At 35.9% G+C, this 27,338-nt stretch overlaps 1 protein-coding gene across 2 annotated transcripts; it reads right to left on the bottom strand.

Annotated features, from left to right (window-relative positions):
• Window positions 1-433: 433 nt before the first annotated feature.
• LOC123524865 (zinc finger protein 117-like) lies at window positions 434-21,116 on the bottom strand. Of its 2 annotated transcripts, none has more exons than XM_045303389.2 (2): window positions 21,044-21,116; window positions 434-2,846 (listed from the first exon to the last, which is right to left on the bottom strand). In XM_045303389.2, the coding sequence occupies exon 2, from the start codon at window positions 2,233-2,235 to the stop codon at window positions 1,417-1,419; it is 819 nt and encodes a 272-aa protein (XP_045159324.2). In that variant the 5' UTR covers window positions 2,236-2,846; window positions 21,044-21,116; the 3' UTR covers window positions 434-1,416. The 2 variants fall into 2 exon arrangements, with proteins under 2 accessions (XP_045159324.2, XP_045159323.2); XM_045303388.2 differs by having other exon boundaries at window positions 20,947-21,076.
• Between the last annotated feature and the right edge of the window lie 6,222 nt (window positions 21,117-27,338).

Here is a 27,338-nt window from a genome sequence, read left to right as displayed (position 1 = left end):
ATGCATAAGTACATTAACGTATTTCTTTTAAGGGTGATAGAAGTCTACTACTATTTTGTCAAATCATTCCCTCTTTTAAGTGTTGCTTCAAAACTTGATGGCTGCCAGTGGGTGAAATATTGCAATTAACTTTAATTCTGTCTTTCTGGATATAAAAGTTGTAATATTCATAGTAAAGTTGTACCTCTGTTATTAAGTAGCGTAATCAATTGAATTCAGTTCCGGGCAGCTAAATTGTTTTGGCAGTTAACTTTTGCTTTGAAACTATATAATTATAGCTAACAATGTTAGCTGCTGTACCTAACAGAAAGAACCAAAACAAAATTTATGCTCTACTGAGTTGAATATGTAACAAGTTTTATAAGCACAGGGCCAGGTTTCATGGTGTTGTATGTCTCTTGTTTATCTTAGGACTGATTATATTTTTGTAACACTACATTGTTGTTGTTATATTTTTTGTAACATTACATTTTATCTTGAAAAATATTAATGTTGAATCATTTACAAGATTTTGCTTTTTCATTCAGAAAATTTTTAGGACAGAATTTTTCATACTCCATAATATATATGCAGAAAGTAACATGGTGAATAAGGTTTGCCAGAAGTTCGCCAAAAATAAGGTTTGCCAGAAGTTCACAAAAAAAAGTGTTCACCAGAAGTTCGCCAAAAATAGTGTTCACCAGAAGTTCGCCAAAAAAAGTGTTCACCAGATGTTCGCCAAAAAAAAGTGTTCACCAGAAGTTCGCCAAAAAAAGTGTTCACCAGAAGTTCGCCAAAAATAGTGTTCACCAGAAGTTCACCAAAAAAAGTGTTCACCAGAAGTTCGCCAAAAATAGTGTTCGCCGATGTTGCAAATGAAGAATGTGGTGACTTTGCGGTAAACATATGATTAATTCAAATGGTTTGTGGCAAACTCACCGCAAACTTTTACCATGCAAATTAGTTTGCGGCAAATTTGCAGCAATATTGTTTTGTCCATAACTGGAATATGCAAATAAGTTTGCAGCAAATTTGCTGCAAACAAATCTGTTTTGATAAAAAGTTTGCCACAAATTTGGTGCATGGTAATTTGCATGGTAAAAGTTCGCAAAAAATAGTTTGCCGCAAATTTACTGCAAAGGCGCAAACATTGCGGCAAATTTGCCGGAAGCTTCGCCAGAGCCCTTATTTTTTGGTAAGGGTACTGCTCTGATTACAAGTAAAGTCACAAACATCACATTTAAAGAATTTCTCTCTAGTATGTATTCTCCTGTGTCTCCTCAGATTACAGTTTTGATAACAAACATAGGCACAAATATCACATTTAAAGCTTTTCTCTCCAGTATGTATTCTCATATGTATTTTCAGACCACCCCTATGATAACAAGCATAGTCACAAACATGACATTTAAAGAATTTTTCTCAAGTATGTATTTTCTAATGCCTCTTCAGACTACCGCTATGATTACAAGCATAATCAGAAACATCACATTTAAAGCATTTTTCTCCCGTATGTATTCTCCTGTGTATCTCCAGACTACTGTAGTCATTGGAAGCAAAGTCACAAACATCACATTTAAAACTTTTCTCCCCAGTATGTTTTCTCCTATGTATTTTCAGACTAACGCTATGATTACAAGCATAGTCACAAACATCACATTTAAAGACTTTCTCCCCAGAATGTCTCTTCAGATTACCTCTCTGATTACAAGCATAGTCACAAACATCACATTTAAAGCATTTCTCTCCGGCATGTTTTCTCCTATGTATCTTCAGATTATCTCTCTGATTACAAGCATAGTCACAAACATCACATTTAAAGACTTTCTCTCCAGTATGTATTCGGATATGTCTCTTCAGATTACTGCGTTCATTGCAAGCATAGTCACAAACATCACATTTAAATACTTTCTCTCCAGTATGTATTCGGATATGTCTCTTCAGACTACTGCGTTCATTGCAAGCATAGTCACAAACATCACATTTAAAGACTTTCTCTCCAGTATGTATTCGAATATGTCTCTTCAGATGACCTCTCTGATTACAAGCATAGTCACAAACATCACATTTAAAGACTTTCTCTCCAGTATGTATTCGGATATGTCTCTTCAGACTACTGCAGTCTTTGCAAGCATAGCCACAACCATCACATATAAACCTTTTCTCTTCAGTATGTATTCTCCTATGCTTCCTCAGATGACTGCTCTGATTACAAGCATAGTCACAAACGTCACAGTTAAAGCATTTATCTCCCATGTCTCTTTAGATGACCGCTCTGATTACAGCAGGGACATAAATAGATACACTATTCCTGATTACAGGAATAGTCACAAATCTCACATTTGAAGTATTTATTTCCAGTATGCATTCTCATATGTCTCTTCATATCATTCCTGTGATTAGAAACATAATCGCGAACAGGACATTTCAACCGTTTCTCTCCTGTATGTTTTCACAGTTCCTTCTTTAGATGTCCTCTTTAATTACATGCATAATTAGAAATCATTTTCTTACTGTACGCTTCTAATGTGTTCCTTCTGATGAAAGCTGTGACAAGATAATATTTTCTTTATATATTGTTAAATGCCACTATGGATAACTCCTTGAACTACATCCACTTTCATAAACATAACATTAAAATATTTCTCTTCTTGTGTATTCTCGTGTGTTTCCTTTATGCCTAATTTTGAGTTTTTGTGAAGATTTCTGTTGGTAATTGGTTCATAAAGAATATCGACCATGTGCAAATTCCCTTCTGTAATCTATTGTAAATCCTAGCCATCTGTATTTTATAGATCCGTACTTGTTCCTTTTCTTTGCTCCGCTAAATTGCGATAAAAAATGAGTTGTTTTGCCATTTTCATAACCTTAAAGAGAAAAAGTACCACAGTTATACGTACATGTATAACATAACAAGAATGGCATAATAGCCCAAGATCACTCATCTTAAGGTAGTTCTGCACGTTCGGATCATTTTTTTTCTACAATGTAGAATTTGATTAAACCCTGATTTTAAAACTTCAGAATATACTTAGAAAATTCAGCAAATAAAAACGATAAGGTCGTGTGCTTGTGTTTTTGCCGGACTGATTTGAAAAATTTGGACATAACGCAAGTTTTCATAATGGGAGTCTATGGGAAAATCACATTTTTCATAACATATTTGCGAATAGAATTCTTTCTACGCAGTAGATTTTAATGGAACTTCCCACAGACTTAAATAAACACATGGCCTATGATATTGTGAAATAAAATGTATAGGTCCCTGCGCTTGTTTTTGAGATATCTGCCCATGATGAAAGTGATCCGCACATTTCAAGCTGATTTTAAAATATTGTTTTGAATTATTTAACGTGTCAGATGGTTTATATCATACTTTAACTTTAGAAAGATAGTAACTTTGCCATTGTATTTAAATATTCTCAGGAGTTGCCATTAATTCACGAAAGGATTTTCATTTCCGTATGCCGAATCAATGCTTTATTCTACGTTATGCGGATAAATGACGTTATACCATCACTCCGGTTTATCATACGTGCAGATCTACCTTAATCCACAGCTGAATAATTTTGTAACAAGGAAAAATGTTATCAAATTATTTAAAATTGGACCAGTGGTTTCAGTAGAGAAGTTTTTCAAAGTTTTCTAAATAGCCATATAGGGAAGGCAAGTCCCGTCCCCTGGTGGCCATGTTTTTTAACGAAACAGAACGATTTGAGGGACTTTAGTAAAGGTCGCATGAAATTATTTTCAAATTAAGGGTGCAGTTTCCGCAGATGTTTTCAATTTAGTAATGTAAAGAAAACTTGCTCCGTTTAAAGCGGTCATGAATCCACATGGCTTAAAGAAATTAGGTAGAGTGTCACCCAATGAACATGGCTGTTAATTTGAAATCAGGCCAGCTGTTCAAAGAATTTCATATACTGCCGTGCACGGTAATAAAATGAAGTAAAAACTAACATGGCGGTCATGTTTAACAAACCAGAATGATTAGAAGGAATATGGTAAGTCACTTAAATTATTTAAAATCAGTCCAGTTCTTTCAGAGATGATTTTCAAACATATCCATGTAGCAACTTTGGGAAAACTAGCCCCACTCAGCCGCCGGGAGGCAGTATTTTTTAACGAAAACTAGAAAACGCTTTTGTAAAAAAGCGCATGTCTCCCCCAATGCAAAGTCCTATAGGCAAGAAGTCAATAGGGGTCAGAAGCGAAAGTAAAAGAGACACTGATGGTTGACAGCAATAGGGATCATCCACTTGGCATGTCCAGTCATCCCGCTAAATTTCAACACTCTTGGCCTAGTGGTTCTCAAGTCACTGTTCAGGCTCCTGTGACCTTGACCTTTGATTAAATGACCTCAAAATAAATAGGGGTCATCTACTCTGCATGTCCAATCATCCTATTAAGTTTCAACATTGTAGGTAAAGTGGTTCTCAAGTTATTTCCAAAAAATGATTTTACATGAACAGGCCACTGTGACCTTGACCTTTAATTGACTGACCCCAAAATCAATAGGGGTCATCTACTCTGCATGTTGAATCATCCTATGAAGTTTCAACATTCTGGGTCAAGTGGTTCTCAAGTTATTGATTGGAAATGGTTATCAATGTCCAGGCCCCTGTGACCTTGACCTTCAACGGAGTGACCCCAAAAACAATAGGGGTCATTTACTCTGCATGAACAATCATCCTATGAAGTTTCAACATTCTGGGTCGAGAGGTTCTCAAGTTATTGATTGAAAATGGTTTTCCATGTTCAGGCCCCTGTGGCCTTGACCTTTAACAGAGTGACCCCAAAATCGTTAGGGGTCATCTACTCTGCATGACCAATCATCCTATGAAGTTTCATCATTCTGGGTCAAGTGGTTCTCAAGTTACTGACCGGAAATGGTTTTCAATGTTCAGGCCCCTGTGACCTTGACCTTTAATGGAGTGACCACAAAATCAATAGGGGTCATCTACTTTGCATGTACAATCATCCTATGAAGTTTCAACATTCTGGGTCAAGTGGTTCTCAAGTTATTGATCGGAAATGGTTTTCAATGTTCAGGCCCCTGTGACCTTGACCTTTGATGGAGTGACCCTGAAATCAATAGGGGTCATCTACTCTTTATGACCAATCATCCTATGAAGTTTCAACATTCTGGGTCAAGTGGTTCTCTAGTTATTGATCGAAAATGGTTTTCAATGTTCAGGTCCCTTTGACCTTGACCTTTGACGGAGTGACCCCAAAATCAATAGGGGTCATCTACTCTTCATGACCAATCATCGTATGAAGTTTCAACATTCTGGGTCAAGTGGTTCTCTAGTTATTGATCGGAAATGGTTTTCAATGTTCAGGCCCCTGTGACCTTGACCTTTGCCAGAGTGACCCCAAAAACAATAGTGGTCGTCTACTCCAGCAGCCCTACAACCCTATAAAGTTTGAAGGTTCTAGGTCAAATGGTTCTCCAGTTATTGCTCGGAAATGAAGTGTGACGTACGGAAGGACGGACGGACGGACAGGGCAAAAACAATATGTCTCCTGGGGGTGACATAATGATTATTTCAAGGAATTTGGTAGAGGGTCAATCAATGGACATTGCTAAATTATTTTGAAATCGGGCCAGCAGTTTGAGGGATTTTCAAATGTTTCCTTTCAGCCTTTTAGGGAAAACTAGCGGCCATGTTTTGAAACGAAACAGAATGATTGACAGAATTTGGTAGAAGGTCACCCGACAAACACTGTCGTAGAATTGTTCATAAGTTGGGTCAGCATAAATCAGAGTAGAAGCTTTTCAAAGTTTTCAATATAGTTACGATGGGAAAACTAGCCCTGACCCCTTTCGGCCATGTTTTGAGAAACAAAATGATCTGAAATAATTGAGGGAACTCAAGAGAAACCTGTAAAATGCTTTCGAAATCAGGTCAGCTAGAAGGAATTCTTTTCATTTGTTTGCCACGGCAACCAGAATTCTGCATTGGTGACCTATATCTGAAGGGATCTGAACGGGGACCACCTAAAGAACATTCCAGTGAAGGTTGCTTGAAATCAGCACAGTGAGTTAGGAGATATTTTTAAGAAATTGTGGACAACGGATGGAAGGACGGACACTAAGCTACAGTTTTACAGCAGATGGCAAAAATTTGAAATTATATTAAAAAGTTTTGCCGAGTAAATATAGAGCTGCTTTCTTCAACAGACGCCTACTTTTATCTTCCGAGTTATAGGACTTGACGCTATCATCTAGTTTTATAACCCCGAAGACAGATATTAAGTTTCAATTCAATATCTGCATTAGTTTTGGAGATAGTTACTTGCATGTAAAACATTAACCAGGATTTTCTAAGTCCAAAAGGGGGCATAATTTACCCAAAATACACGTCAGAGTTATGGAACTTGACCCAGTGAGGTTGGTAATTGACCTAGAAAAAGAAAAAATAAGTTTCAAATCTATATCTCTTTTAGTAATTGTACTTGCACGCAAAACTTTAACCAGAACTTTGTAAGTCCAAAAGGGGGCATAATTTGGCCAAAATGAAGGTCAGAGTTATGGGACTTGGTGCCATCAACTAGTTTTATAACCCCGAAGACACATGTGGAGTTTCATTTCAATATCTGCATTAGTTTTGGAGATATTAACTTGCATGTAAAACTTTAACCAGAATTTTCTAAGTCCAAAAGGGGGCATAATTTGATCAAAATACATATTAGAGTTATGAAATTTGACCAAGTGGGGTTGGTAATTGACCTAGAAAAAGAAAAAATAAGTTTCAAAGCTATATGCCTTTAAATGATAGCTGTATGTACTTGCATGCAAAAACTTAACCAAGGTGTGACGCCGACGGCGACGCCAGGGTGAGTAGAACTATTCTTCGAATAGTCGAGCTAAAAATGATCCTATTATGATTGCCTAAAGTTCAGCCAATTCAGTAGGAAATCTGTCTGTTCGGCAGGGGTTGACACTAACTCTTTTTTTCATAGTGGCCCATAGGACCACGAGCTGTTAAAATTTAGTGGTCCCAAGAAAGTTCAGCTGGTCCCCACTGTCATCTCAAACTTAGTAACAAAAACCGTGCCTCTTTCAGTGGTTTCACTAATTTTCGAAGCAGAAGTTTCCGAGTAAAGGGAGTCCTCCCATATAGAAGTAGCTGGGCTTCATACCACTAAAGTAGGGGAAGTCCCAGCCCCTCGGCCCTTAATGAAACCTGGTCTGTTTTCTAAAAAAAGAAGAAATTTTCAAACATGTATCTTTTATGGTACACTGTTTTAGTAGGAAATCACTTAAAAGGAACTTTAAATAATTTCAACTCTAATTACTTCTTTTTTTTAAAACAAAATACCACATATATACAGAAAAAACATGACAGACTATTTTTTAAGACTGTATAGAAAGCAAATATTGAAAATTGTGTTCTCAAATTAAAGGACATTGAATAGCTTGGAGTAAGTGTGTGTGTGTGGGGTGGGGGAGGGGGGGGGGGGAAACAAAAGTCTAAAAAGAAATGGAAGCAAATAACTACTATTTTGGCTTCATTAAAAATTAGGTGTCCCTACTAAAAGTCTTTCATTTCCATTTATAACAAGAGTGCCAGAATGTCACAAAATACGCCCGTCACAGCAAATTTCTTTACTCTAGCACCTGTATTTGCAAATGGAATTTTAATTTTGTGGTTGTTTAGTAATCATTGTAAGTCATTTGTTTTTCTAAGTCCAAAAAAAACTCCTTACCAGGTAGATATACCTTAAAATACACCTAAAATTTGAAAGTAACATCTATGTTGTACCACAGAAAAGTGGTCTTGTTTTTTCACTACGGTCAGTTATAAAAAAGTAACAATATAAGTTATTTATAGTAACAACTAAGGGAAGATAATCTTGAAACAAGAGCACCGCCTTGCGGGTGCTGACGCTAATCTGATTTTTTTTGTATAATAGAAATATTGTCCTACCCATGATTTTCTAAGTCTAAAAAGGGCCATCATTCTTGCAAAAAAGCAGGATAGAGTTAGTTTCTTGATGTACAGTGTCACTTTGATGGTGGAAAAACTGTTGCAAGTTTTAAGCAATAGCTTGATAGTTTATGAAGAAAAGTTGACTTAAACATAATATTCAACCAAGAAAATGATTTTTCTAAGTCCAAAAGGGGCAATAATTATTGCAAAAAAGTCAGATGGAGTTATGTTGCTTGCTCTGTACAGGGTCAGCTATGATGGTGAAACATGTGTACAAGTTTTCAAAGCAATAGCTTTGATAGTTTAAGAGAAAAGTTTACCTAAACTAAACTTAACCAAGAAACTGATTTTCTAAGTCCAAAAGGGGCCATAAATCTTGCAAAAAGCAGGATGGAGTTATGTTTCTTGCTGTACAGGTCAGCCTATGATGGTGACCAAGTGTTGCAAGTTTCAAAGCAATAGCTTTGATAGTTTAGGATTAAAGCTGACCTAAACATAAAACTTAACTAAGAAAACTGATTTCTAAGTCCAAAAGGGGCAATAATTCTTGCAAAAAGCAAGATGGAGTTATGTTTCTTGATGTACAGGGTCTGCTTATGATGGTGAACAAGTATTCCAAGTTTCAAAGCAATAGCTTTGATAGTTTAGGAGAAAAATTGACCTAAACATAAAACTTAACCAAGAAATCTGATATTTTCTAAGTACAAAAGGGGCCATAAATCTTGCAAAAAGCAAGATGGAGTTATGTTTCTTGCTATACAGGGTCAGCTTATGATGGTGAACAAGTATTCCAAGTTTCAAAGCAATAGCTTTGATAGTTTAGGAGAAAAGCTGACCTAAACATAAAACTTAACCAGGCAACGCCGACGCAGACGCCGACGCCGACGCCGACAACCGCTCAAGTGATGACAATAACTCATCATTTTTTTTCAAAAAATCAGATGAGCAAAAAAAAAAGAAAAAAAAAAAAGAAAAAATTTTTTTTAAGTCCATACAAAAATCTTTACCAGGTAGAGATTGGTCAAAATACACCTCATCATTGGATGTAGCATGCATGTTGTACTACAGAAAAGTGGTCTCGATTTTTCCCTCAGACTAGTAATGAAAAAGTTACAATATAAGCTATTTATAGTAACAACAAAGGGAAGTAATTCTAAAGGGAATTGCGCATGACACTTCGTCTCATGATGGTGTATAATTGTGCCAAGTTACATCAAAATCCCTCCATGCATGAAGAAGAAATGCTTCGGACAAAGTCATTATTGTATCTGACCTTTGGCCTCTAAGTGTGACCTTGACCTTTGACCTAGGGACCTGGTTCTTGCGTATGACACTCCGCCTTGTGGTGGTGAATATATGTGCAAAGTTATATCAAAATCCCTCTATGCATGAAGAAAAAATGCTCCGGACAAGGTTTTCATTCTTGTATCCTTTGACCTCTAAGTGTGAACTTGACCTTAGACCTAGGGACCTGGTTCTTGCGCATGACACTCCGCCTCGTGGTGATGAACATTTGTGCCAAGTTATATCAAAATCCCTCTATGCATGAAGAAGAAATGCTCCGGACAAGGTTTTCATTCTTGTATCCTTTGACCTCTAAGTGTGACCTTGACCTTAGACCTAGGGACCTGGTTCTTGCGCATGACACTCCGTCTCATGATGATGAACAATTGTGCAAACTTTCATCAAAATCCCTCCATGCATGAAGAAGATACGCTCCGGACAAAGTCATTCTTGAATTTGACCTTTGACCTCTAAGTGTGACCTTGACCTTAGACCTATGGACCTGGTTTTTGCGCATGACACTCCGTCTCATGATGGTGAACAACTGTGCCAAGTTTCATCAAAATCCCTTCATGCATGTAGAAGATATGCTCCGGACAAAGTCTGTGGACGCCGCCCACCCACCAGGGGCGTTCCCATAATACGTCCCGTTTTTCAAACGGGCGTATAAAAAGAAAAGAAAAGAAGAAACAAACTAATACAATTCTTCAGCTACATAATGAAAATCCATAAAAAGTATTCACCTAAAGTAGATTTTTATACACTTGGAAATATCTTCAGAGGAATTGGGTCAAATTACATCAGTTGCCTCGCAATGTCAAACATTCACATCAAAGAGTAATGCGGAAAATCAATAAGGGAAACGTTGTCGACACTTGCCCTTTGAAGTTTAGCTGCCACGTGCCTGTGTTTATTTCAGGCCATTCATCAAATGTGTCTACCAGTTATTTAACCTTATAGGAGGACAATGTGTTTTTTTTTAATTATTGTAAAAGTAAGATAGAGTCTATATGAAAATCAAAAGTAAGTAGCTTTATTACTGATTGGAAAAATGCTTTAATTAATATTGGATTTGAAATGTTCGTTTCTGCAAGAATAGAGTTATTTGCTGAAGTTACAAGATATTGTTTCCTCGGATCATCAATTAGATCGTCTGAAAACCGATTTTCTATTACTTTTACATAATGCATACATGGCAAACTTGTTTGATTTTAGATCGACTACCAATGAGTTTTTAGTTGTCCCTCATTAGCTTTCAGGATTCTCTGGTCCGCCCGAAAATTCACTGTTATCGGACCACCGTTAGTGTCGATCCATGTAATAGATAGTATAATCAAGTACATATTTAGTTAATTCAGTGTTTTAGCTTCAAAATAATACCAAAACATAAAAATCGATTTTAATAGACAGTCGCAACTTTATGTAAAAACAAGAGGGCTAAGACGACCCTAGGTCGCTCACCAGAGTAACACACCATAGTAGTGTCAACATGTTTGACCTAGTGACCCTGTTTTTGACACCACATGACTCAGTTTCAAACTCGGCCGTGTTTTCAAGGAGATAAACATTCTGACCAAGTTTCATGAAGATTGGAGCAAAAATGTGGCCTCTAGAGTGTAAACAAGATTTTTCTTCCATTTGGCCTAGTGACCTACTTTTTTTAACCAATCGAACCCAATTTTTAACCCGTCCGTAATTTCATGGAGACAAATATTCTGACTAATTTTCATTAAGATTGGACCAAAAATGTGGCCAGAGTGTAAACAAGCATTTTCTTTGATTTGACCTAGTGATCTAGTTTTGACCTAACATGACCCCCGTCCATGATTTTATGAAAACAACCATTCTGACAAAGTTTATTGAAGATTGGAGCAAAAACGTGGCCTCTATAGTGTAAACAAGCTTTTCCTTTAATTTTACCAAATGACCTAGTTTTTGATCCTACATGACCTAGATTTAAAATCATAAAAGACTTTATATCAAACATTCTGACCAAGTTTTATGAAGATTGAATCATAAATGTGGCCTCTAGAGTGTAAGTAAGTTTTTTCTTTCATTTGACCTTGTGACCTAGTTTTTGATCCCATGTGACCCAAATAAAAAAAATAATCCGAGATTTCATGGAGACAAACATTCTGACCAAGTTTCATGCACATCAGATAAAACAAGGAGCTGCGTTCAATATACTCTTGATGCCCCCGGTGACACCCTTGTCGATAGACTTTGCACCTTATGGTTCAAATCAATTCATTCTTGTAAGCGGTATTGATGCTAGACGAAACGGTCCCATTTGGTTAACCAAAAGAGGACCCATATAAAGCAACCTAAGTCCAAAATGAGGTCAAGGTCAAGGTCAAACTGAGGTCAGCTGATGTCTGAAGATGAGGAATGGTCACAGGTTACATCTGCATTAGTATCAAGTCATTCTAGTAAGGGGTATTGATGCTAGACGAAACGATCCTATTTGGTTAACCTTGTACGGGCGGACAAACGAACGAACGGACAATCACTATATGCCTCTTGCATCAGTAGATGCCGATGCCGGGGACACAAAAAGCAGCCCCTATTGCATACACAAGGTTTATCTTTGATTTGACCAGGTGACCTAATTTTTGATCCCAGATGACCCATTTTCAAATCTGACCTAGACTTCATCAAGATCATTCTGATCAAATTTCACTAATATCCATTGAAAAATACAGCCCCTATTGCACACAGTTTTTTTTTAGATTTGACCGGGTGACCTAGTTTTTCACCCCCAGATGACCCATATTGGAACTTTATCTAGATTTCATCAAGACAAACATTCTAACCAATTCTCATGAGTTTCAAACTTAAAATGTGGTCTCTAGAGTGTTAACAAGATTTTCCTTTGATCTACCCTAGTGACTTAGTTTTTGAACCCACATGACCCAGATTCGAATTTGGCCTAAAGATTATCAAGATAAACATTCTGACCAAGTTTCATGAAGATATGGTCATAAATATGGCCTCTAAGGTGTTAGCAAGCTTTTCCTTTAATTTGACCGTGTGACCTAGTTCTTGATCCCACATGACCCAGATTACCTAACCTAGAGGTCATAAAGACAAGCATTCTGACCAATTCTCCTAAGTTTCAAACTTAAAATGTGGTCTCTAGAGTGTTAACAAGATTTTCCTTTGATGTAGCCTAGCTACCTAGTTTTTGACCACATATTATCCTGATTCGAACCTGGCCCAAAGGTCATCAAGATGAACATTCTGACCAAGTTTCATGAAGATATGGTCATAAATGTGGCCTCTAGTGTTAACAATCTTTTCCTTCGATCTGACTGGGTGACCTACTTTTTGACCCCACATGATCCAGATTCAAATCTGGCCTAAAGGTCAGCAAGATAAACATTCTGACCAAGTTTCATGAAGATAGGGTCATAAATATGGCCTCTAAGGTGTTAGCAAGCTTTTCCTTTAATTTGACCGTGTGACCTAGTTCTTGATCCCACATGACCCAGATTAGAACCTGACCTAGAGGTCATAAAGACAAGCATTCTGACCAATTCTCCTTAGTTTCAAACTTAAAATGTGGTCTCTAGAGTGTTAACAAGATTTTCCTTTGATGTAACCTAGCTACCTGGTTTTTGACCACACATTATCCTGATTCGAACCTGGCCCAAAGGTCATCAAGATGAACATTCTGACCAAGTTTCATGAAGATATGGTCATAAATGTGGCCTCTAGAGTGTTAACAATCTTTTCCTTCGATCTGACTGGGTGACCTACTTTTTGACCCCACATGACCCAGATTCAAACCGGGACTAAAGGTCAGGAAGATAAACATTCTGACCAAGTTTCATGAAGATAGGGTCATAAAGGTGGTCTCCAGTGTTAACAAAATTTTCCTTTGACCTAGCCTACTGACCTAGTTTTTGACCCCATATGACCAAGTTTCGACTTGACCTAGAGATCATCAAGGCAAATATTCTGACCAAGTTTCATAAAGACTGGGTCATAACTGTGGCCTCTAGAGTGTTAACAAGTCAAATGTTGACGCACTACGAACGCCGCACGTTGCCGGTCACAATAGCTCACCTTGAGCACTTTGTGCTCTGGTGAGCTTATAACAGGTTATCCAATTTAAGCATGTGTCGCGCTGTTGTAAGACGCCGCCATTTTGAAAAATTTAAATTGGCATGTGAAAAGCTGAAAAACCTAACAAGACTTTGTGCTGGCTTAAATCTCCTTTAACATGACCTTATGCATCAATCATAAGTTATTTCTTGATTTTATTATAAATTACTTCAAAATTTATGTCAAATACCGCCGATTTCAATAATGCTGTTGATGAAAACTGCTGACGGTGTGAACTGTCATACTGATCACCAATATCTATAAGTTTGGTATTGTTTTCGAACAGATATACACATTGATCAATCAACACCTTTGATAATGACGGACATTAATGTACTCAATATAAACCGCATGATGACCACGTATCAGTCAGCGCATGACGTGACTGACATCTGTCAGTAGCTATTTAATATACGACGCTCCGCCATACTTCCGTTTGTGGCGAACAGTATTGAAAATCACCAGGATTTTGCTTGACAAGGGGCAGAACTTTCAAACTCTAGACGCATCAAAGAAAATTTCTGCGGATTAAGCCGACACGCGAGGCATTTTTGTGGGGGTCAAATACAAGTTTTTCTCAATTTTCGCGGGTCAAAATCTGCAGCGCCATGTTTTTTTGTAAACTGATTTTTTTTTTGGGCTGAAAAAAAAAAAACGGTCGGATGTAAAAAATTACGGTCTTTCAAGAGACCAGAAACAAGACTATTTTTTTTGGCCTGAGATTATGGAGGTGAAGAAACAGAGCTCCAGATAAGATGCGTATTTGCGTAAATACGTTTTGAAATTTACAAAAAACGCATTTAAAATCAAACCTACGCGTACTGATACGCATTGAAAAAACGGGATACGTATTTTACTCGATTTAAGTGCGTAATCCAATTTTATCGTAAATCAAGCACATCCTTTTTGTAATCGAGTACAACAAACAAAAGGTGTCTCATAAAAAAGCAAACGCAAACGATATCGTAAAATAATGCCATTTTCTTCTTCAAGTATATTAGTGTGTGACAGGAGATGACTCGGACAATGCCTATCGCTAAGCATGTGATCTATGATATATAATGGGTAACTGTTGAAAAAGCCGAAGCACATACATGTTGGTGTTTCTGAAAAAAAACATTGACAGTCAAAGTATCACTGGCTGTTGATATATCGCAGTGGTCAGTAACTGAAATTAAGATGTAGTGTAAGATGTAATGTATGCAGTAAACTAAATGTTAAAACTATTTGAATGAAGGCTTAAAAATATTCAGGAAAACAGCATTGGTCAACAAAGGCACTTCAGCGGAGCACATGAATATCAGAAAATTATAAATACAAACAGTTATTATTATTACCCTTTTAAATGATTTCGAATTCTGAAAAACCATTTAGAATTCTAAAATACCCTTTTGAAAAAACATCTAGGAGTAAAATACCATTTGAAAAAAAAACTAGGGGGTAAAATACCCTTTAACCTAAAATCTTATCTGGAGCTCTGAAGAAAATTTAAATACATGCAGTTTGTTTTATGTTTGCATACATTATTTTTGTCTGGAAAGTTTTCTTGATTAGAAATATACCATAAACATAATACTGAATAATTTAATAATTCTGGTGGGAATCTGTCATTATACATTCATTATATTACTGAACGTACCGTTGATACTCGTGTATAAATGCACATTTTTTTAACCCCAGACCCCCCACCCACCTCTCCAAACATGGAGAGTAGTGTACCCTTCTACCTAAATGTTACATCTCTGTTGACGACAGCGACGATCGTAATATATTCGTCCGTATTTTACCGATGTCCATAATAAGAATTTGAAAAGAAGGTCACCAAAGCAGTCGTAACATTTTCATTAATGATTGAAAAAAATGGAAGGAAGGCTTCATTAAAGATAGCAAAATCACACACATCTGTCAAGTAGCATTTTCAGCAGCTGCAACAAAACAGAATATCTATGATTTTGTTATATTTATTTCATCAAAAAACTATTAAATTTCTATGATATTAATTTTGTTTAAAAGAAAATAAACCACTCTATCTTTTACAGAACGTAACGGCAATCTCAGAATTAAGCATAGACAGTCAGCGTGTAGAGTAGTTTCCCTTTACCAAAATGGCGAAAATCGTAAAGGCTGAACACCACTAAATCCAGCTGTTCTTTATTTCATATAAAATCCACTCACTTCATAACGGTGATTCGACATTTTCTAGCATATCAGATTTTCAGACACTTATATTCCCATAAAGAACTAGATCGCTACTTTAGAAAAACAAAAAGAAAAGGGGGTGTTAACTTTTATATAAAGAAACCAGCGTTTTTATTTCATATAAAATCCACTCACTTCATAACGGTGTTTCGACATTTTCTAGCATATCAGATTTTCAGACACTTATATTCCCATAAAGAACTAGATCGCTACTTTAGAAAAACAAAAAGAAAAGGGGGTGTTAACTTTTATATAAGAAAACTACAGTTCGTTAAATACAACCCGCTGAATTTACTACTTTTCGCTTCTTTCAATTTCTCTTTTCCTGACATTAAATTCTTACGCCGCCATTTTTATCTAGCATGCGATAGGAACATGCCGATTTCATTAGAATGCAAAGTGATACATACTGAAACGCGGTAGGGTAAAAGTAAGCATGTTGCTGCTGAGAAAATGCACTAGGAAAGGAAAAAAGATTAGTACTATTTATATTTGGACTACTTGTGACTAGACCTGCGGAGGCTTACATTCTATTTGGAAGTGATCAGCCTAAACAAAGTTATTTTGTTAAATTTGTAGTTAGAAAATTGTTTACACTGTTGTATAATATGCACCCAAGATTCGGGGTTGGGAGAGGTGGGTGGAGGATCCGGGGTTAAAAAAATGTGCATTTATACACGAGTATCAACGGTACGTTCAGTAATATAATGAATGTATAATGACAGATTTGCACCAGAATTATTAAATTATTCAGTATTATCTTTATGGTATATTACTAATCAAGAAAACTTTCCAGACAAAAATAATGTATGCAAACATAAAACAAACTGCATGTACTTATAAATGATAAGCATGTTCTATAGACAAACAGGTATTAATGTTTTTCCTGACATTCAGATTCATTTCAAATCTTTCTGTAGTACCTTACAATGTAGACATTACAACAAAAACCATGGAAATCTACCTTACGATTTTCATAGACAAAGGTACGCAATGCGCAAAATGCACCCTGCCCCATTTTAGCAGCACCCTGCCCTTTTTAGAGGTCTAGAAAAATCCCTATAATAACGCGATCAACATTGTTTACTGTGATACCGCTCCGAGTAACCTCCCTTGAAATAACACGGAGAGCCAACTGTTTAGTTAAAGTTTCGTATGCAAAATATATTACCTGAAATACTTCTTTTCCCGTCGTTTTAAACAACGTAAACCAATACTTCATTTCAAAATATACGACACTATTTTTCTTTGTAGTATTCTTTAAATACCAGTGAAAAATGATGTAGATAAAAAGTTATGAGACTAAGCTGTAACCTATGTAAACAAATAATCGGTTTTCACGAACCATTAGAAATATGTTATTGTTGGAATGTTGGTTGTTTCAATTGTTTTGAAGGTTATTGTTCAATTAACAAGAGCTGTCCGTAACACAGCCAAGCTCGACTATTCGAAATATTGTCCCAGAAGCAGGAAAATATTACACAAAAAGGTTAAATATCAAAAGAGTTTTAAGTTCAAAAGGGGGAATAATTTGACCAAAAAGCATATCAGTTATGGGACTTGCTGCTATCAATTAGTTTTATAACCCCGAAGGCACATGTGAAGTTTCAATTCAATATCTGCATCAGTTTGGAGATAGAAACTTGCATGTAAAACTTTAACCAGAATTTTCAAAGTCCAAATGGGGGCATAATTTGCCCAAAATACATGCCAGAGTTATGGGACTTGACCCAGTGAGGTTGGTAATTGATCTAGAAAAAGAAAAAATAAGTTTCAAATCTATATGCCTTTTAGTAATAGCTGTATGTACTTGCACGCAAAACTTTAACCAGAATTTGCTAAGTCCAAAAGGGGACATTATCACATAATTTGGCCAAAATGAAGGTCAGAGTTATGGGACTTGCTGCTGTCAACTAGTTTTATAACCCCGAAAACACATGTGAAGTTTCAATTCAATATCTGCATTAGTTTTGGAGATAGAAACTTGCATGTAAAACTTTAACCAAAATATTCTAAGTCTAAAAGGGGGCATAATTTGCTCAAAAAACATGTCAGAGTTATGGGACTTGACCCAGTGAGGTTGGTAATTGATCTAGAAAAAGAAAAAATAAGTTTCAAATCTATATGCCTTTTAGAAATAGCTGTATGTACTTGCACGCAAAACTTTAACCAGAATTTGCTAAGTCCAAAAGGGGACATAATTTGGCCAAAATGAAGGTCAGAGTTATGGGACTTGCTGCTATCAACTAGATTTATAACCCTGAAGACACATGTGAAGTTTCAATTCAATATCTGCATTAGTTTTGGAGATAGTAACTTGCATGTAAAAGTTCTAAAACTTTAACCAAAATTTTCTAAGTCTAAAAGGGGACATAATTTGCTCAAAATACATGTCAGAGTTATGGGTCTTGACCCAGTGAGGTTGGTAATTGATCTAGAAAAAGAAAAAATAAGTTTCAAAGCTAAATGCCTTTAATTGATGGCTGTATGTACTTGCATGCAAAAACTTAACCAAGGTGTGACGCTGACGCCAGGGTGAGTAGTATAGCTAGACTATTCTTCGAATAGTCGAGCTAAAAATGTGTTGCAAAAGTGTTGTACTTTTAAAACATTACTAGTCAACCTGGTCGGAGATTATCATGAGTGAAAATGAGTCTAACTTGTTAGAGGGGTAATTTGAAAGCTCGTAAGTGTTCAGTTTACCAGTTCTAGACAGTGCTGAGCTATAAAAGCATTACTACAGTGAGTGTATTCATAGATTTAAATTGCAGTGAACGAGGTATCTACTCTAGATTTTTATTTTGGAAAACTACTTTGTAAGATATGTTTATTTTTTACTCTTTTATAATCTAATACAACATTCCATTAACAGACTTGAAATGTTTATTTATCACAGCAAATTTTCATGTATATCTACTTACATAGGTGTATATAATACTAATCAAATCATTGCTTATGTAATGTACTATAAAGCATGGTATCGGTATTGTTAAAAATACCGAATCGTTTCGTTGGTATCGGTATCGGACCGCTTCGTCCTTAACGATATTCAACCCTAGTCTTTTATCAATACTGTAGAAAAATACGTAATTCAGATTGAATAATGGACGCCTATAAAAAAACTCTGTGGACATTTATTGTAGGAAAATTTATAGGACATGTTCTGTAAAAATCTAAAATACCTGTACATTTGTCATTTTACAACTATATTTACAGCTGTAATTTTAAGACATGCCAGTTTTACAACTGTAAAATCTTTACAGCTCTATTTTTGACACCTGAATGTTTTACATCTGTACTTTTGGTCATTTTGAACTATCAGGTCTTTACAGCTGTAATTTTAAAAAATACGGACCTGAAGCAATGCACATTACCATGTTAAATAACAAAATAAATAGGTGCATTATTACTGGTATCTGATCTGTACCCGAACAGTACCATAATCGATTTGTAGATTATTTTTGTTAACAATTTGTATTTAAAGACAAATATTGAGAAAACCCTCATTTTTTATCGGAAACTGGTCGGAAACCAGAAAAATACGTAATTCAGATTGAATAATGGACGCCTATAAAAAAACTCTGTGGACATTTATTGTAGGAAAATTTATAGGACATGTTCTGTAAAAATCTAAAATACCTGTACATTTGTCATTTTACAACTATATTTACAGCTGTAATTTTAAGACATGCCAGTTTTACAACTGTAAAATCTTTACAGCTCTATTTTTGACACCTGAATGTTTTACATCTGTACTTTTGGTCATTTTGAACTATCAGGTCTTTTACAGCTGTAATTTTAAAAAATACGGACCTGGAAGCAATGCACATTACCATGTTAAATAACAAAATAAATAGGTGCATATTATTACTGGTATCTGATCTGTACCCGAACAGTACCAGTATCCGAATTTGTAGATTATTTTTGTTAACAATTTGTATTTAAAGACAAATATTGAGAAAACCCTCATTTTTTATCGGAAACTGGTCGGAAACCAGTATGCCTATTTTTTTTTCTTTTTTGTTTATAAATTATTTGTTGAATTTCAAACAGAATGCATTTAAGGGATAGATTCATTCATTCATCTAGCTGTTATCAACAGTTTTAATCGGCACGGAACAGTGTATTCATTTGGAGTTCCTCGGTTATTTAGGTTTTGAAAGAGAAGGTAAACAATCAGGTGAATGCTGGTATCTTTAAACATTTTATCTATCTATCTATCTATCTATCTATTTATACTGCAGCGCTCCTCTCTGCGAGTATTATGTGCAGCTGCGCGCCTGTACAAGAAGTTAAAAGTAGATTGGATAGAAGGATAAAAGTAATACACGGTGTGTATTGCAGTATAAATACAACTGATAGTGTTAAAAACAAGAAGGATTTACAGATAAAAATTAAAGCAGTTTAAAAACAGGTCTATCATGTTAAGCATTGTGTACAAGTTTGGTTACACCCTGTTTAAACTGATTCAGGATGGGGGCTTGCGCAAGTTGTACTGGAAGGGCATTCCAAAGTACTATGGTGGCTGGGAAGAAAGAGTACTTATAGTAATCACAGGGAGTGAGGATCTGAGTATAGGAGTGGGGATGCATATGTCTTGTTAGACGGGATGGGGGGCTGACATAGGGGGGGAGTGGCACATTAACCAAACCATTCACTATCTTGTAGAACATAAGGAGGCATGAATCAGATCTCCTATCTTCAAGGGTACGCCATCTCAGCTGACATAGCATGTTTGTGACACTGCTGTAAGGGGAGTAGTCATGATTTACCCATCGCGCTGCCCTCCGCTGAATCATTTCGATCTGGTGGATGTTTTGTTGGGTGTAAGGGTTCCAAACACAGCTAGCATATTCTAGCTGTGGCCTGACTAGTGATTTATAAGCTACTGCTCGAACTTTTGAGTTCTTGCATGGGATGTTTCGTTTAATGAAGTTTAGTGTTCGGGTAGCTTTGGACGTGACTAAATTGATGTGTTTATTCCAATTTAGATCTGAGGATATAGTGACCCCAAAGTACTTTGCATCAGGAACTGTTTCCAAGACTTGGCCATGGAGTGTGTACTTTGGTTTAAAAGGGTTTTTTGACCTTGTTATGTTCATAACAGTGCATTTTGAGGGGTTGAACTCCATGTCCCACTTACTTTCCCATATCTGTAACCTATTTAAGCCTTGCTGGAGGATGTTTTCTTGGGCAGAAATATTTACAGTTAAGTAGACAGCAGTTTAAGTGAAGTCCAAGTTTTAAGTGAAGACTGGTTAAGTCTTGTTTTTCTATTTCATTTTCAACAAATTTAAGATATAAATAACCCTAAATCTTCAGAAAAAGGAGGTCCGTGCCCCTACTGGCCCTAGAATTTAGAAAACCCCTAACAGGCTTGTCCAACAGATAATTTCTAGAGGTACGGATCCGTACCCTTAGACACTTCCTAAAACAATACCTGTTATCAATATAATGTAGAAAGATTTTGTTTAATAAGTTTGTCAATTAGTTCATCCATATATGTTTTAAAAAATACATTCAATTCACGAGCATACCATAAATTGCATAATTAAATTTTCCAGATAAATGGCGGAAACTAAGTAAGGGGAAATAACTAGGGGAAATCCGGAGAAATACGGACATCGGTAAAATACGGACGAATATATTACGATCGTCGCTGTCGTCAACAGAGATGTAACATTTAGGTAGAAGGGTACACTTCGAATTTTGGCCCCGGTCAGTATTTGTTATAATTAGAACTTCGTGATTTTGGATGTCTGTAAATTAAGGTGAGAGATAATGATTGTTAATTCTTTGGAAAATTTAAACAGCCGATGCATGTAAAATTCTGATGTAAGTTGTAAAACTAACTGCTGCTAGCTTTGTAGGAATCGATGAGTCACCTTGGCGCGGGAAATTCAAATCACGGAAGGGTTCCGTGTTTGTTAATTGATACTCAGGAACTTTTCCGCAATTTTGTGAAAAAAAAACGAGCTGAATTGGCCCCCATTCCATTTATATCCTGACGTTCAGTAGGGACTATTAAATTGAGAAATGCAATAAAATTGGGCATTGTTCCTGCAGCGGAATCATTGCAGGCTGTTCAAAAAGTGCAAAATTGATGATTTGGCATGCTGTTTTTGTGTAAAACTTTCGTTTTGATAATTTTCTGTATTCTTGTATGAGAGCCCTGATCTTGCCATTAATTAAAAGCACAAAACATGCACGCAATTTATAAAATGGCAACTCTGATTCTGCTCATTAGGGAAAAGCAATATTGTGACTTGCTACATGTAAGCCTGGCCGTGCCCAAAATATTCGAATTTAAGTGTACCCTGTTACCTTACCTGCGATAGATGGACTTCTCTCCCTTTAACAAACCTCTATGTAACAGTATGCATCTGATGACCACACCTCCTTAAAATATTCAACTGCGCATGCTCTGATACATGCTAATTCGTATCCTCTTGGTGTGGCGCGAATTTTTGATTTCCTTAACAAACCAGCGACCTGCTTTAAAACAACTTTGTAGTAATTATTTAATATATTTGTGTATTATTTCACTTTCCAGAACATTTTAAAGGCTAAGATTATCAAAAACAAAAGTTTAGTGGAAAGATTTGATAAATATAAAGCATTTTTAATGAAAAATGTGTTGTCCGAATTTATCCACTCGTTATTAAAGCTAGAAGTAAAAACACGGACAGTCAACGTTTGGTAGAAATTTATTCATTAGTTCATAGTAAAGTGCATTAAAAAAGTAAACATACCTGTCTAATAGTGATGACATTTAACAGAGCATTGGGTAGACCCAAGGTTTCCGGGTTTTGACCCACGAAAATCGAGAAAAACTCGTATTTGACTCATACAAAACATGCCCTGTGCGTCGGCTTGACCCGCGGAAATTTTCTTTGATGCGTTTCGAGTTCGAAAGTTCTGCCTCTTGTCAATGAAAATCCCGGCGAGTTCGCCGTCACAAGCAGTAGTATGCCAGTAGGCGGAGCGTCATACTTTAATTAGCTACCGACAGATGTCATTCATACCACGCGCCGACTGACAAGTGCTCACCTCATGGTTTGTAATTAGTACATGAATGTCCGTCATTATCAATGACAAAGTGTACAAGTTAATTGATAAATATTGCATAGAAGAGAAGCCGTAATTATCGTGTTTGTGCCACTTGTTAATAAGCGTTATACAGAGGGGTACAACAAAAGGAAGGTGACAATAATTAATAAAAGGTTTGTACAAGTACGTACGTTAATTAGGAGAAATCAACTGCACAACACCTCTGATCTTTCCATTTTTTCCAATTTCATAACTGTATTTTGCAGGCAGACTACAGTTGAATTTTGCAGACAAGTAAGAATAAATAATATATAAAGTTATGGAATATTATTATTATTATTATTATATACCACATTTATATAGCACTCTTTTCATATAAAAATACGTTCAAAAGTGCTTTACATAAAAACATTTATATAATGTTCAATAAAAAAAATGGGAATTGAACTATTATAGAAGAAATTAAAATTACATTGCGGTAATAAGATACCAAGCATTTTAAATTGGAAGGTAGGCCGATCAAAACATGAAACAAAAGTACAATATCATAAAACATTAACTGACCTATCAAAGACACAGGTCAGAGCAGAATAGAACAGAAGATATCTTACATTTTGAACAGACAGAATTAAACAGTATGATGTCTGCGAAATGCATCACAGCATGCAAACCGACCCGGATGATTGGGTCAATCGCTACCTAAACGGCCCGGAAAACATCCATGATACATCCCGCAGAAAAAAAAAAAAAAAAAAAAAAAAAAAAACACCGCCAACATTATTCTGTCACACTGGAGTTCTTAATTAAAGTAATTAATTGGCCGGCAAAGTACCTACATTATAAATCAGGTAATCAGTGAGATGTTAGTTGCCAAAGAATTGTATGAAATAATGCGTCTTTAGCGCTTTTTTGAAACTTTGCACGGTCTTGCACTCTCTTATGCCAGATGGGAGGGCATTCCATAACCTCGCAGCAGCTGTCTGAAAGCTCCTGTCACCAAATCGTATTGTTCGACATTTGGGCACCACTAGTTTTAATGCATTATTCTGCGATCTCAGATTTCTGGATGGTGTATATATTTCTAGCATGTTCGCTACATAAGCTGGTGATTGATCTTTGAGTGCCTTATATGTATGTGTTATAATTTTGTATTCTACCCTACATTGCACAGGAAGCCAATGGAGTTCACGCAGAACAGGCGTTATATGGTCGTATCTGGATGTTCTGGTTACGATTCTAGCTGCCGTGTTTTGGACATATTGCAGTTTGTTCATTGACCGTTTCGGAATTCCATATAGAAGAGAGTTGCAATAATCCAAACGTGATGTAACAAGAGAGTTGATTAGAGATTTGGTTGCGTTTGCGGTTATATATTGTCTGATGTGACTAATTTGCCGCAACTGTGCATAGGAATTCCTACACACACTATTCACATGTTGCTCCATCCTCATGTTCGAATACTGTACATATATCAACAGTAGCTGCTTCAGTTAAATTTTGCAGACAAGTAGAAATACAGCATAAACTTCTAATAATACTGTACATAGATCAGTTGAATTTTGCAGACAAGAAAGAATAAACTTATGTAATACAGTATATATATAAACAGTAACTAAATTTTGCAAACAGATTTCAGTTGAATTTTACAGACAAGTAGAAATAAAGCATACACTTGAATTTGAATTATAATAATGTACATGATACATCAGTTAAATTTTACAGACAAGTAAGATTAAAGATTAAACCTATGTAATTCCGTCATTGAATCTGTTCAATTTTAAAGACAAGTAGAAATAAAGAAAAAATGATATAATATAATAAAACCGCAACATTAACTGCATTTTGCAGACAGACTACAGTAACTGTTGGATTTCGCAGACGTAAGAATACAGAAAAAAATGTTGAATGCTGTACATATATCAACAGTAATTACATTTTGCAGACAGATTTCAGTTGAATTTTGCAGACATGTAGAAATAAAAAAAAATGGCATATAATAAAACCACAGCATTTTGCAAACAAAAGTAAGAATAAAGAATAAACATTTGAAATACTGTATATATATCAACAGTAAAAGTATTTTGCAGACAGATTTCAGTGGAATTTTGCAGACAAGTAGAAATAAGCATAGATTGATATAATACTGTACAAGATATATCAGTAGAATTTTGCAGACAGGTAAGAATAAAGAATAATTGTTTTAAAAAGATGATATCAAAGTAAAAGAAAATTGTCTTATTTGAATACGTCAAAGTGTTAGTAACTCCCTTATTCGACCTTATACCCTTTTAATATTTACAGATTTAAATGAGAATTATGGTTATAGAATATTCAAAATGTTATTTTGAATAATACAATTAATAATAAGAACAAATAATGATTATAATAATAATAATAATAATTATTGATATTAGATTTCTATCATTATTACCATCTATTATTATTATTATTAATTGTAAATGATATTTTGAATATTTATAAACCACAAATCTCATTTTCAATCTTGGTCTTAAAATATAGTACATAATCAGTGACATAATAAAAACATTATCACTTCACTCAACCATCCCTTTATACATCCACACCTTTTGTTCTTTACATATAGTGTCTGCAAAGCCCAATATCCTTTCTATGTTGTCTGCAAAATCCTTCTTTGTGTATAGTGTCTGCAGTACTTGTCTGCAAAGTATACCGTCCCTTTTATGCTTTAAGAACTTTTCTTAAAGTTTCATCGCACCTAGTCTCACTGAGAACTTAACGTCTACTTTTCTGTAGCATCTTTTCTTGGAGGTAATAATGCCCTACGAATTTTTTTGGCGAGAGGAATTCAACATGGCTGTCAACAACTCTGCAAAAGCGTTTCTGAACGAAAAGAGGCACTAATGGACGACAAGGAATAGGAAGCCACATTATTGTTCAGTTGAATCCAGGTGATGTAGTTACCGTGAACACAAATAGGGGCGCCGGGACTGTTTATGGGGCAAAGTTATCAACCTTCGACGAATTCTTGCTCCTTTAGAAACTATGCCACAAAATTTAATGTGTTATAATCAATAAACATGTTAAGCCATGTTGAATGTAGGGATAACGCGTTTTATCGTGTTATAACGTCTGCAGAATCCCAAAGGATTCTGAAGATGTTATAACACGAAATGAACATGCGCTAACGCTATTCTAGCATAAAACGCAGAAAAACGACTAATAAATGAATACATTCTCCCTTAACGCCATTAAATTCCCATGAAATGCGCTGCTTTTTCACGTTGACGTCATTTCTATTCGATTTATCCGTTTTGGGGCCGTAATACGTTTACGCTTTGCCACGGAACGCGCATATATAAAAAGGTGTTATAGCAGCACGTGAGCGTGAAAATTTCTCCGTTAACACACATTTTCTGTCTTGTTAAAACACCCCCGAAAAGTTACAAGAACAGCAGTTTTATGCAAGAATATACTATTTACGGTGTCAATCGCGCGCGCACCGTTAATGACATGCACGGACTCGTGCTTCTACTGCATTGTTACGATCGCTTATGTATAACCTGTAAGTTTAAATTTAAAGAGGCACCACAAACTAAATGTATTCTTTTGTATTTCCATGATGGTGATTTGCATGAACAAGAGATCACAGAGTGATCTTGGCGCCCACCAATGTGCCATTTTTGAGTGTTCCAAATTTCAAGACTTATTGACTAGCTCAAGGTCAAATTTCATTTCCGTACACAACAATGTGCATGTGGTCCAAATTCGAAAGCTGTAGCTTGAGAAATGTGAAGGTAGGTCACTAGATCAATTTCAAGGACAAAGTTCTTTGTACACAAAACTATGCATGTGCATCAAGTTTGAAAGCTGTAGTTTGAGAAATTTGAAAGTAGGTCACTAGGTCAATCTTAAGGTCAAAGTTTATTTCGGTACACAAAACTATGCAAGTGGTCCAAATTTGAAGGCTGTAGCTTGAGAAATGTAAAAGTAGATCACTAGGTCAAAATCAAGGTTAAATTACACTTCAGAACACAAATCTATGCATGTGGTCCAAATTTAAAGCCTGTACCTTCAAAAATGTGAAAGTAGGTCACTAGGTCAATGTCAAGGTCAAAGTTTGTTTCGGTACACAATCCTATGCATGTGGTCTAAATTAGAAGCCTGTAGCTACAGAAATGTGAAAGTAGGTCACTAGGTCAATCTTAAGGTCAAAGTTCATTTCGGTACACAAAACTATGCAAGTGGTCCAAATTTGAAGGCTGTAGCTTGAGAAATGTAAAAGTAGGTCACTAGGTCAAAATCAAGGTCAAATTTTATTTCGGAACACAGAACTATGCATGTGGTCCAAATTTGAAGCCTGTACCTTCAAAAATGTGAAAGTAGGTCACTAGGTAAAAGTCAAGGTCAAAGTTTTTTTCAGTGCACAAAACTATGTAAGTGGTCCAAATTTGAAGGCTGTAGCTACAGAAATGTGAAAGTAGGTCACTAGGTCAAAATCAAGGTCAACTCATGTCAAGGTTCATCTTGCCACTCAAAACCATACATGTGGTCCAAATTTGAATGTTGTAGGTTATTGACAAGAAGATTTTAAAATCTTTTCCCTATATAAGTCAATATGAACTATGTGACCCCCCAGGGCGGGGCCATATTTGACCCTTGGGGGATAATTTGAACAAACTTGGTAGAGAACCACTAGATGATGCTACATTACAAATGCCAAAGCCCTAGGCTTTGTGGTTTGGACAAGAAGATTTTCAACGTTTTTCCCTATGTAAGTCTATGTAAACCATGTGACCCCCG

This window comes from Mercenaria mercenaria, chromosome 3 (assembly GCF_021730395.1).
Source record: "Mercenaria mercenaria strain notata chromosome 3, MADL_Memer_1, whole genome shotgun sequence".
Lineage (NCBI taxonomy): Eukaryota > Metazoa > Mollusca > Bivalvia > Venerida > Veneridae > Mercenaria > Mercenaria mercenaria.
This window is presented reverse-complemented; position numbering and strand designations above follow the sequence as displayed.